At 42.7% G+C, this 13,415-nt stretch overlaps 1 protein-coding gene across 1 annotated transcript; it reads right to left on the reverse strand.

Annotated features, from left to right (window-relative positions):
* Positions 1–3,775: 3,775 nt before the first annotated feature.
* On the reverse strand, positions 3,776–10,261 carry LOC139464467 (uncharacterized). Its single transcript, XM_071245994.1, has 4 exons — positions 10,168–10,261; positions 9,106–9,170; positions 4,920–5,067; positions 3,776–3,859 (listed from the first exon to the last, which is right to left on the reverse strand). The coding sequence occupies exons 2-4, from the start codon at positions 9,167–9,169 to the stop codon at positions 3,826–3,828; spliced, it is 246 nt and encodes an 81-aa protein (XP_071102095.1). The 5' UTR covers position 9,170; positions 10,168–10,261; the 3' UTR covers positions 3,776–3,825.
* Positions 10,262–13,415: the final 3,154 nt, after the last annotated feature.

Here is a 13,415-nt window from a genome sequence, read left to right on the forward strand (position 1 = left end):
GACGAGTAGGTATCACCTTTGGATGAGGTTTACCGTTGACCAAAGCAGAAGTACCTTTCATGTGCTTCTTGAAATAATTCTTCCATTTGTTATAGTCAGGTACGCACAGTGGCATGGACTCCATGGTTTACTCAATGAAAGGGTAACATCTCAAGTGTAGCGTTGCATGCGTCTCTTCTTTTAAAAATGATAAATGGGTACCGTTACATGCTTTTATATGCAGTTCTATATGCAGAGTCTCCTTCACTTTGATGGGAATCATGTATTCATTGGCAAAGGTATAGGAAGGAGCCTGTCTAAGGTCGATCCGTCTCAATATAGGCATCTGTTGTTCTCCCACTAAGGAACTGTCACAAATATTGCACAACACATCCACATAAGTATCATTCAGGTCAGAGATATCAACTTTTCCAAAATGGAGCTCAGTCAAAGACACCAACAAGAAAACATCTAAATTCAACCTTTGATTCAGTTTGACTCGGAATTTGTAAGGTGTATTGTCTGGAAAATAAGACTGCTTGGAGTCAGAGCTCTTGAGAAAAATGTATTTCTCCATTAGAGGTCTTTTAATTCAGCTTCCTTCACCCAGGAATCAAACGAACTGGGCCAACCTAACCAATGTACTAATACAAGAGTCTTTCCTTTTACACGTTTTTTCTTTAAAATATTCTGGACTTGCCACAGTACTTGTTCGTCTTTGTTCACCTTTTGCAACTCATTGGAGTAAAAGCTTCCCTTGATAATTTCGTCATGAAAATCTTTGATCTTATACTGTGGTATCTCTTGTCTTTTGAATCGTCTGACTACTTTAAACAGTTCTTCTGTCCACTTCAAATCAAGCTCTTTGCTGAAGGATTTTCAGAGATATGGGATACGTACAAGATCACCTACTTTATATACAAATTTCTTTGCATTTCTTGGTTTAGTGGATTGTAGGGGTTTGATATACAAATGTTCCCACACTTCCAGTTGGTTATTCTTGTTGACTTGCGCAGGAGATAGATGGGGTAGTGAAGAGTGAATTGTGTGGTTGTAGTTGTTCATCAATTTTGGGAGAACATGTATATAATCTTTAGTGTTGTTATGTGTCATATATCGTGTGATTAATGTCTTCAAGGTTCTGTTGAACCGCTCCACATAATTGCTTTTGATATTTCATTTCGAGCAATGGTGATAGTGATGTTATGTTTAGCTAGAAAGGATTTGAATACTACTTTGAATTCTGATCCAGAATCAACACGCACCTTGTTTGGTTTGGTGTTCGAATGATTTCTTTGAAGGCTTTAAGTACAGTTTCTGGCCTTTTGTTTGTCAAAGGAATAGCAAAGACAAATCAACTGAGAATGTCAATAACCACAAGCAAATACCTGCCACCATCATTCTCTTTACTGAAGCGACTCAGGTCAGCCAAATGTACATCAAACATTTCATTGATGGAATTTACCCTCACTTTCATTCTCTGGAATCTGTGGTTTACTGGTTTGTGTAAACTGTAAGCATCTTGGTTGTTCACAGAACGCTCTACCTTGTTTCAAGTTGGGGTGTTGCTTCCCCTGTAACTCTTGGTGTAATTTCTTAGCTCAAAAAAACCACCTGGCTTTTCTTGATCAAAGTAATATTTTGCTAATTCTTTCTTATTCACATGATATACTCTCTTCTTGTTTGGACTACTCATGGTGAAATGATAAAAAAACATAAGGCAAGAATGATTATATATCAAAATTTATTCATATATGTAGACAAATACAATGGTAACTTTCTATTATATGATTAATATGTAGAATGATATATGAAAAAGAAAATATAGTAGTGATTGTCTTTGACAAACGTTTTTCCAAGAGCAACATTTTAACAGTTCGTTGTTTCAATCGTTCCAACCACTTTTAAAGTATGAGTCACGGTAATCCTTACACTGATAAGGAAGAAAGTTATAGGAATTTTTCAGCGATGGATCATCAGCTATAATGTTCATCCATTTATCTAAAACGTGTTCATCTTTAAGATCGTTGATTGTAGCTGAAAAATACTTTTCCACTTGTTCTTCTTCTGATAAATTACAGGTATGAATTGATTCGTCTTCTGTTTCAAACATACATCCAAAACACAATTCACAAGAAAACCGCTGTATCATCTTGGACACTTCCAGACTGTAACAGAGTGTTAAGAGTTCTTCCACATGTCTGAGCTTGTGATATGCATCTACTTCATCAACCTGTGGTAGAAATGTTCTTGTGTGTTTGGTGATAACTCTTTTGAATGTATCATCAGAATCATCCAGAGTCTTAGCATTTGACACACACTGTTGACGATTTTGAAAGATATCTGAAGATTTCAGGATAATATTTTCCTGTAGCTGGTTAGCCTCTCGCCGTAAAGAGAATATATGAGCAGACATGTTTTTTCTCTTATGTCTGTAGCAATAGCGATGAACTCAATGTGCTGTTCAATCGAGTTCTTGAATATATAGTAAGCTGTCATAACTAAACATATATATATATATATATATATATATATATATATATATATATATATATATATATATATAGTAAGCTGTCATAACTAAACATATATTTTTGTCTATTGGTGCGATTCACACTTAACGTGGAGCATAATGATTGGATGATTTCAAATTGATTCATAGCAATGTTCAGGACAAAAAACAAACAAACTGCACACTCACCCACCACATATTTCTCATATGAAGCTCATTGGAGAACCTCACATTCCAACCTCAGTGCATTGTTATTGATATTGTACCTCATCATGGGGTGTAGTGAACCATACATTCAATCCTCATTTTGATTAATCTTAAGATAATGATAGAAGTGTATCTTGTTCATTGAGGATTCTTTTCACAGCCACACAATGAGCATATTTATATTTTGTAGCTATGATATTTGTGTTCTGTCATGCTCAACTTGATCTTTTGAGACTGAGGATTAAAACCTATCATGCTCCACTTACTCTTTGAGATTTGAGAGGATTGTTATTGTTTGTGAGGATTGTGATTGTTTACTGTGAGGATTCAAGATCGAGTATTGAGGATAGGTTTAGTATGTGGATTCAAGATTGAGGATTGTATTGTTAACTAGGAGGATTTTATTGTTCACTGTGAGGATTGAGGATTAAGGATGGAGGTTTAAGGATTGTTTTAGTGTGAGGATTGCATTGTTCACTGTGAGGATTCAATTGTTCACTGTGAGGATTGCATTGTTCACTGTGAGGTTTCACACATACTGCTGTGAGGATTCCATTGTCTGTGCTGAACTGGAGGTTTTTACCCTACTGACATTCCATGCCTTAGTAAAGCTTTAAAACAAATCATGGTATTAACCAGATTCGTACCTGTCTTGTTCAGACGTTTGTGTTTTAACATCTTCATATGTTTTCACATCAACAGGTCTAATGGTAGAGCGTCCGCCCGGAGAGCAGAAGGTCCGGGGTTCGATCCCCAGCCGCGTCATACCAAAAGACGTTAAAAGATGGTACTTGTTGTTACCCAGTCTGGCGCTCGGCATTAAGGGGCTAAAACAAGGACTGGTCGGCTCGGAGTCGGTATACTGTGTCTAAGTGGGGTATTCATGTTAAACTGCGGCATGGTATCTCAGTGTGCTAGCACTTTAAATCGGCATCCGTCCGGACTAGTACAAGCAGCCACACACACACACACACACACACACACACACACACACACATACACGTGCATACACGTCGCTATATAAGTATCTCACCTCACCTCCTCAACAACAAGTATAGTACAGAATAACGACACGAATCAGGTTTTACATTTTATTTCCCGAGAACAATCAACTGCTGGATCCTCGTCTATGTATGGATTTTCTGGATGAGATTCTGGATTCTGGAAACAATGAAGAGGTCACATAGGTTTAAAGGTTTACCAATGAAGATCCGAGGTAGAATAGGTCTTCAGCAACCCATGCTTGCCGTAAAAGGCGACTATGCTTGTCGTAAGAGGCGACTAACTGGATCGGGTGGTCAGGATCGCTGACTGGGATGATGCATCTGATCGTATCCCAATTGCGTAGATTGATGCTCATGAAACCAATCGCTGGATTGGCTAGTCCAGACTCTATTGTTTACAGGCCGCCGTCATATAGCTGGAATATTGCTGAGTGCGGCGTTAATCAACAAACAAATAAACAAAGGTATAAAAGCAAAACCTTTATCATAGCAAACCTTGTAGTATCGGCTCAGTATATACAACTCATATATGTCCTCAGTATATCGTGACGAACAGTTCGACATGTAGGTGTTGGATCATACGCTGAAATTTGGACTTTCGTTCGTATTTCGTTGGAGCGTCCACCTGGACGAGCCATGTACAAGTTATGCCTTCTCTATATATGGTCCACGTCAATGGAAGGTTTGCAATCTCATCCTACCGGGTACCCATTCAGAGGCTAATTCGGAGTCAAATTCGCCTCTTGTGACCTCTGTCCTATGCACACTACCACGTGTCCATGTTATATATTTCCATTATTGACGTAAACCTAATGGAATTCGTGAAGGTAATTAAGACGACCCTTCATGTTCTTTTGGTGAGTGAGTTGGGTTTAACGCCGCTTTTAACAGTATTCCAGTTATATCACGGCTTGTCAGCTTAATGTGGGAGGAAAGCCCGAAGTGATGCAGGTCTAAGACGTTTACCACTTCGTTGAAACCCACGAGCACGGGTATGGTGCTGACAAACCTAGAAACATAATCGGGGCGAACCGGGATTCGAACCCACAATCATAGGTTTCTGCCGTGCCCAAGGGACGCAACTCTGCACAGCGAATCGCGGCGCCTTAGACGACTGGGCCACCCGTGCCCCCTCATGTTCTTTGTATACGATCTACAATGTGTAAAAATGTAAACAGGCAAGCATAATTTTTTTTTTTATATATATATATACATACCCCCTGCAGGCGAAGTCACAACCGAGATCGAGGATGTCGTTGGTGAAGAGGACTGTGCATTCACGCTCGCACTCCTGTTCTGTAGCGTTCGTCCCGAACTTCTCGACTACACTGTTCACAAGACTGTGCAGCTCAGCTCTATCAAGGACTGGATTGAAAGTGTGCGTGAGTTAGTCGGGGAAACTCATCAAACAATCAGTTTCACTCGGATACACAGAGTGAGTGAGTGAGTTGGGTTAACGCACTATGCACTGTATTTCAGTTTCTTGTCCATAGCGGCATCATATCATGGCATGTGCGCTTAATGTAACCTGGAGTGATGCAGGTGATTGTAATTTGTCAACAGATCTCGAGGGGTCTATGGTGTGATGTACCCTGTGTATGAGCCTATGGACCCCGAGCCGTCAGGTATGATGTACCCTGTGTATGAGCCTATGGACCCCGTGCCGTCAGGTATGATGTACCCTGTGTGTGAGGCTATGGACCCCGAGCCGTCAGGTGTGATGTACCCTGTGTGTGAGCCTATGTACCCCGAGCCGTCAGGTGTGATGTACCCTGTGTATGAGGCTATGTACCCCGAGCCGTCAGGTGTGATGTACCCTGTGTATGAGGCTATGTACCCTGAGCCGTCAGGTGTGATGTACCCTGTGTATGAGGCTATGGACCCCGTGCCGTCAGGTGTGATGTACCCTGTGTGTGAGGCTATGGACCCCGTGCCGTCAGGTGTGATGTACCCTGTGTGTGAGGCTATGTACCCCGTGCCGTCAGGTGTGATGTACCCTGTGTGTGAGCCTATGGACCCCGAGCCGTCAGGTGTGATGTACCCTGTGTGTGACCCTATGTACCCCGAGTCGTCAGGTGTGATGTACCCTGTGTGTGACCCTATGGACCCCGAGCCGTCAGGTATGATGTACCCTGTATGAGGCTATGTACCCCGAGCCGTCAGGTGTGATGTACCCTGTGTATGAGGCTATGGACCCCGAGCCGTCAGGTATGATGTACCCTGTGTATGAGCCTATGGACCCCGAGCCGTCAGGTATGATGTACCCTGTGTATGAGCCTATGGACCCCGTGCCGTCAGGTGTGATGTACCCTGTGTATGAGGCTATGGACCCCGAGCCGTCAGGTGTGATGTACCCTGTGTGTGAGCCTATGTACCCCGAGCCGTCAGGTATGATGTACCCTGTGAATGAGCCTATGGACCCCGTGCCGTCAGGTATGATGTACCCTGTGAATGAGCCTATGGACCCCGAGCCGTCAGGTGTGATGTACCCTGTGTATGAGGCTATGGACCCCGAGCCGTCAGGTGTGATGTACCCTGTGTGTGAGCCTATGTACCCCGAGCCGTCAGGTGTGATGTACCCTGTGTATGAGGCTATGTACCCCGAGCCGTCAGGTGTGATGTACCCTGTGTATGAGGCTATGTACCCTGAGCCGTCAGGTGTGATGTACCCTGTGTATGAGGCTATGTACCCTGAGCCGTCAGGTGTGATGTACCCTGTGTATGAGCCTATGGACCCCGAGCCGTCAGGTGTGATGTACCCTGTGTGTGAGGCTATGGACCCCGAGCCGTCAGGTGTGATGTACCCTGTGTGTGACCCTATGTACCCCGAGCCGTCAGGTATGATGTACCCTGTGAATGAGCCTATGGACCCCGTGCCGTCAGGTATGATGTACCCTGTGAATGAGCCTATGGACCCCGAGCCGTCAGGTGTGATGTACCCTGTGTATGAGGCTATGGACCCCGAGCCGTCAGGTGTGATGTACCCTGTGTGTGAGCCTATGTACCCCGAGCCGTCAGGTGTGATGTACCCTGTGTATGAGGCTATGTACCCCGAGCCGTCAGGTGTGATGTACCCTGTGTATGAGGCTATGTACCCTGAGCCGTCAGGTGTGATGTACCCTGTGTACACATGGTACATCACAGCATATGCCATGAGAGATCGGTACACAACGGAATTATCTCACCAACATTCATTAAACAGACCCGGACTATATGTCCTAAGTTTCTCCGAGAAAAACGCTTTGATTCAGCCTTTTTTAACAATCAGCAGACAACATAAACGAACCGAATTACGTCCCTTTACCCAACGCATTCGGATAAGCATCTGTTCATTTCAGCTCAACGATACATATGCGAGATAAGCAAGTTACTTAAAGTGTGTTTGATTTCTCACCGAGGTGCATGGGCGGGCTACATGGAACATAATTGCCCGCTCCTGAACCAATCAGAAGCTAGAATTTTAATGTAAGGTGAAATGACGGTGTTTATACCATTTAGAGTACATCCACAAGCACGACATGGTGTTGTCAGACGACGAATCATAATCAGGACAAATTTGGGACTCGCACACTGACAACAGGATTCTGGGACGATTACGAACGGTCAGTTACGATCAAATGCGTCGCAGCAGTCGACTGGGCCAAATTTGTGAATTAATTTACAGTGACTTCTTTGAGAAGCATTTAGAAGTTGGGAGTATTAAGTAAGCATAAGATTTATGGATTAACAACTTCATTTTTACAATAAGGCCAGGCTCACACAGTGCCGATTATGACACCGGTTTGAGATCAGAGAGCGCTACGACACGAAAAGTAAAAAAGTCGGATCATTACTCTCCTCAACGATCTGGAAGGTCCTATCATTGTCTGAACGCAGTCGTATACGTCGTAACAGGGTCCAACGGATCGGGAAAGGTCCTGAGAGGTCAGCCAAGCACTCCCGACAGTATGTTGCGTACCGCAACATTCGGGAAACTCAGCCGATTTTGTCTATTCGGATTACAATCGAGACTATATGTCGTGACAGATTCTGCAGTATCGGATCAAAATCGTAATATCGTGTGTTGTCTGGACGGTGTCCTGTGGATCGGGACGCTGTCGTGATGAACGGGCATGAATTGTTCATTGCCGTTTCTTGTCGATTGAGTCCAGATTGCGTCTTTGTCGGTTCACCGTTCGGTCACTGTCTGATCTGTCGGGTCGCATTCGGGAGAATCGGGACGCTGTCGGGACAGATTCGGTCAGGAAAACACAAATCGGATACAAATCGGACCAGATTCGGATTGAGAACGGGAGAATAGGATCGAATTCGGCTAGAAACGGCTGAATCAGGACGCTTCCTGAACAAGATCTGATTGTTTTGAGAATTTCCTGCCACGAATCACAGGATCTTTTTCAGACTTTTGACAAACTTTAATCGGGAATGGTCTTATCAAGAACGGCAGTAAAAATCCTGAATGTGTGACTGAGCCCTTAGGAGCGACGTTTCGGTGTAGGTTCTAACACCGTCATCACTTCCTCACTTGCTTGATAACGATGTCAGAACTTAAACCGAAACGTCGCTCCTATTTGTAACATAAACGTTGTTCATCCATAAATCGTATCCTTATGAGTGTACAGTGGTAGAGAGATGATGACTGTACCCATAGCAGAGATCAGGACATTTCAAACATGTAAATAACTGGTAATTATATATTAACATAGCCTGATATTACTGATAAAGCTGCCTCGAAGTATTGATAGTGAAAGATTGGACTCTTCTTGGCTCACCCTTTCGCGAACATATGGTATCGTCACTGTATGACAGTGATCATAAACTCATGCTCCTGATATTGTCGGAATCGTACAATCGACTCTGCTTTTGACAAATATTTCTTATAAATATGGAAAGGCTTTTGTCGCTTTTATTTATTGAATTTTATTTTACTCTTTTATTTAAATTGAATAAATATACAAAAACGATTTTCCATTACACATGGAACATGCATTTCTTGGTCCTATTCATGTAAACAAAGTCTGACGTAATAAATATACCAGGACAAACATTGAGCCTTTTGAAATCTCGAACTTCCGTGCATCTTTTGGAAAGAATCTGCCTACCAGCTATAGGTCTGCCGAAAGGTTGGTAAACTAACAATGTATGTTACCCCAGATGGTTGCAACTCCAAAGACATATCACGTGAAACAAAGAAGATGAAGATGATCGATTTCGGATTCAGTATTTCAAGACGCCTAAGCAAATGCCAAGACAATTGATATCGATAAAATGGTTATTTTACGTGGAAATATACAGTAATTCGTGCTTAAAGTTTTTCAAGGTGTGTAGACATTTTTTAGTTCTTGTTCCGCCCGCCAGGATCCCCACCCCAAGATAAAATATTTACTCATATATAAGGTGGCTTACTGTTTCCAATCAGTGCCCCAAAGGCAAAGGGGAGTAGACACAGGAGAATAACGGCGGCCTTCATTCTGTGGGTAAATGAGAGGGAATGGTTAGTTTGTATACTGTGTTTTTTGAGTAAGTGAGTGAGTGAGTGAGTGAGAACGCCGCTTTGGGGAGTTACATCAGTTTGGTTGGTTGGTTTGTTGTTTAACGCCGCACTCAGCAATATTCCAGCTATATGACGGCGGTCTATAAATAATCGAGTTTGGACCAGACAATCCAGTGATTGATATCGTGATACCAAGTCAGCGATCCTGACCGCCCGTTCCCGTTATTCGCCTCTTACGACAAGCATAGTCGCCTTTTACGGCAAGCATGGGTTGCTGAAGACCTATTCTACCCCGGATCTTTACGGGTCTCATCAGTTTGGTGAAACCCACGACCACCGGTATGGTGCTGTCAAGGATGACAACCAGGGGGAGTCTGGTCGCCGGATCATAAGGGATATAGTTCAGTACAGTGCCGCTGAAAATCACGTTCCCATGTCACTAAGTACATAATAGGGACATGTTAGAACACACAATAGTCTGACTGTATGACGGCGGTCTGTAAATAATCGACTCTGGACCGGACAATCCAGTGATTGACATCTTGCGTAGCCACGCAATTGGGATACGATGACATGCATACACCAAATCAACGAGCCTGACCACACGATCCGGTTAGTCGCCTCTTACGACAAACTTTGTCCCCTTTTACGACAAGCATGGGTTGCCGAAGACTATTCTAATCCGGTTCTTCACAGGTATGTCGCTAAAAGTAAATGAAAGCCATTTTGTTGAACTGCTTTAAACATTTTATTAGAAGTTCGTGATACGATACTCACATAAGTACCATGACTATTTTCACTAAATACAATGTAGACTGGACAGGAGCAATACACCTACCCCCCCCCCCCCCCCCACACACACACCACCACCACACACACACCCTTAAATTATTGTACATAGAGATATAGAGCATTTGTTAAGGTAAGCATGAAATGACAAGGAGAGGAATAAGGTTGTTGTTCTTTTGTCTTACCTGAATTCTTGCAACTTGTGTAGAACGGCGAATGGTTGACGCTGTCAGTTATATAATCACAAGTCACTTGACCCAAATGGCGTTTCTCATGAACTGTGCTTGCGATGACCTTTCTATTAATGTTTCTGTTACAATGGCATAATCTTATCTCAATATCACATGCAACACTTCTTTTAAAATGTGCGCATTTTAAGTATATAATGCTCTGTTGGTTGAAGCCCGTGAGGATCCGGGGTAGAATATGGTCTTCAGGAACCCATGCATGCCGTAAAAGGCGACTATGCTTGTTGTATAAGGCGACTAACAGGATCGGGTGGTCAGGCTCGCTGACTTTGTTGAAGCATGTCATCGATCCCAATTTCGTGAATCGATGCTCATGATATCCATCACTGAATTGTCTGGTCCAGACTCGATTATTTACAGACCGCCGTCATATAGGTGAAGTATTGCTGAGTGCGGCGTTAAACAACAAACAAACTAAACGAAAACAGTGTTATAAACCAACATTTACATTTTCTTGAGCAGGGATGATTATGTTTCATGGTAGACATGTGGAGGATATATCCAAATTTGACGCATCAATGTCAAATATTATGTTTGATAGAATTCCTAGTTTGACTTGTACCACAGTAAATGAATGAACACCTGGTATCACCATTGTTTGTTCGTGGTTCATGAACCTATATTAATGGGATTGTCGGAACCATACGGACCGCCTCCGTGGTCTAGTGGTAGAGCATCCGCCCGGAGAGCGGAAGGTCCGGGGTTGGATCCCCGGTCGCGTCATAGACGTTAACAGATGGTACTTGTTGTTACCCTGTCTGGCACTCGGCATAAAGAAGCTAAAACAAGGACTGGTCGGCTCGGAGTCAGTATTCTGTGTCTGAGTGGGGTATTCATGTTAAACTGTGGCATGGTATCTCAGTGAGTTATTACTATAAATCGGCATCAGTCCAGGCACACACACACACACACACACACACACACACACACACACACACACACACACACACACACTCTCTCTCTCTCTCTCTCTCTCTCTCTCTCTCACACACACACACATATACACTCTCTTACACACACACACACACACACACTCACAAACACACACACACACATATGTGCATGCACGTCTCCATATAAGTGAAAATAATCTCTGACGATTTATGTTTGTATGTATGTATGTATGTATGTATGTATGTGTATATATATATATATATATATATATATATATATATATATATATATATATGAGCGAGGGGATATTAACAATATTCCAGCAATATATATATATATATATATATATATATATATATATATATATATATATATATATATATATATATATATATATGTATGTAACGCTCCTTTAATAATGACGACATATCATATCATTCAGTAAGCTACGAAGGGATGGGCATGTGCTACGCATATAGGTCAAAGCATACATTGCATTTCTTCTTATGTCTCTTCTTATCAGTAAACAACAGCTGTGCATCAAAGCCACTAAAAGAAGCGATATATATCAGGGTTGGTTTAGAAGCATGTTTAAGATAGCATATGATAAAATTATCTCTATGATGTCACACAGGGACCAAAGTCTGCCAGTGCAGTTAAACTGGTCGCCTCACCCTTCACTTTGGAAATTTTTAAACGTTACTTGGCAATACTGGATACCTTCTTTATGTAGTTCTCTTGATCTGACCGCTCAGGTTTGAGTGAGTGAGTGAGTTTGGTTTAACGCCGCTTTTAACAGTATTCCAGTTATATCACGATTTGTCAGCTTAATGTGGGAAGAAAGTCTGAAGTGATGCAGGTTTTAGATGTTTACCACTTCGGTGAAACCCACGAGCAGGGGTATGGTGCTGACAAACCTAGAAACATAATCGGGGCGAAGCGGGATTCGAACCCAAAATCATAGGTTTCTGGCGTCCCTATAAGGAACGCAACTCTGCACAGCTACTTGCGGCGCCTTAGACGACTGGACCATATCGAGCAAGTAATGTGTTTTATTCATATGTAAAGCGGAAGAACAGATGATTTGTTCACGTAAAGTATAAGTCGGTTGCATGATGAAAGTGAGCGCACATGTACAGGCATATCACATGTGAAAATATTCAGAGGCCTATCCTATCTTGAGTTAGTTAATGATCCATATAATGCGACCCGTGAAGATCAGAGGTAGAATAGGTCTTCAGTAACCCATGCTTGCCGTAAAAGGCGACTATGCTTGTCGTAAGAGGCGAATAATTGGATCGGGTGGTCAGGCTCGCTAACTTGGTTGATGCATGTCATCGATCCCAATTGCGAGGATCGATGCTCATGATGTCAATCACTGGTTTGTCTGGTCCAGACTCGATTATTTACAAACCGCCGTCATATAGCTGGAATATTGCTGAGTGCGGCGTTGAACAACAACCCGACCAACCATATAATGCATGAGGCATACGGTGTAATTACGAGGAGTGTCAACAATCTTATCTGTACCATGTCATGGTAACATTTTCCGTTATTTCTTGATCTAGCCTCACGAGTGAGTAAGTATGGTTTAACGCCGATTTCAGCAATATTTCAGCAATATCACGACGGGGACACCAGAAATGGGCTTCACACATTGTACCCATGCCGGGAATCCAATCCGGTTCTTCGGCGTGACAAGCGAACGCTTTAACCACCAGGCTACCCGACCGCCCCCTCACGAGAATGCAAACAAATAAAATCACATTACCTGCATGTAGGACTGTAATGTAGATAACATCGTTGTCAATATCGCGAACAGATATAAGAATATATCAATCACATCAATTACAATTTACTGATGGATGCAGTTTTGAATAGACCTTTGATCCATCAGTGACAAACACGATGCTGATGCAATTTCCTATTGTGACTTGTACCACGTGTTTCAGGTGAACAAATAACTAGCCGTTGCATGTGTTTGTGACGGGTGACATGTGGGGCATGATACGCTCACCTTTTTGCGACCCCTGGAAGCATCACTCTGTGATAGGTGAGGTGAGGTGAAATGGGGTTTAACGTCGCGTCCAAGATTATTGCACTTATATAGCGACGTGCATGTACGTGTGTGTGTGTGTGTCTGTGTGTGTGTGTGTGTGTGTGTGTATGGCTGCTTGTACTAGTCCGGACTGATGCCGATCTCTAGTGCTAGCACACTGAGATACCATGCCGCAGTTTAACATGAATACCCCCACTTAGACACAGTATACTGACTCCGAGCCGACCAGTCC

This window comes from Haliotis cracherodii, unplaced genomic scaffold (genome assembly GCF_022045235.1).
Source record: "Haliotis cracherodii isolate W230 unplaced genomic scaffold, xgHalCrac1.p SCAF_17, whole genome shotgun sequence".
In the NCBI taxonomy this organism is placed as follows: Eukaryota; Metazoa; Mollusca; class Gastropoda; order Lepetellida; family Haliotidae; genus Haliotis; species Haliotis cracherodii.

What these genes read in the sequence shown, in the direction of transcription:
- LOC139464467 (XM_071245994.1), bottom strand. Translation starts at nt 9,169, where the DNA reads ATGAAGGCCGCCGTTATTCTCCTGTGTCTACTCCCCTTTGCCTTTGGG. An exon ending in TGGGGCACTGATTGGAAACA is followed by an intron (nt 5,068 to 9,105) that starts GTAAGCCACCTT and finishes CTTTCAATCCAG; the next exon opens with TCCTTGATAGAGCTGAGCTG. An exon ending in TGTGACTTCGCCTGCAGGGG is followed by an intron (nt 3,860 to 4,919) that starts GTATGTATATAT and finishes CATTGTTTCCAG; the next exon opens with AATCCAGAATCTCATCCAGA.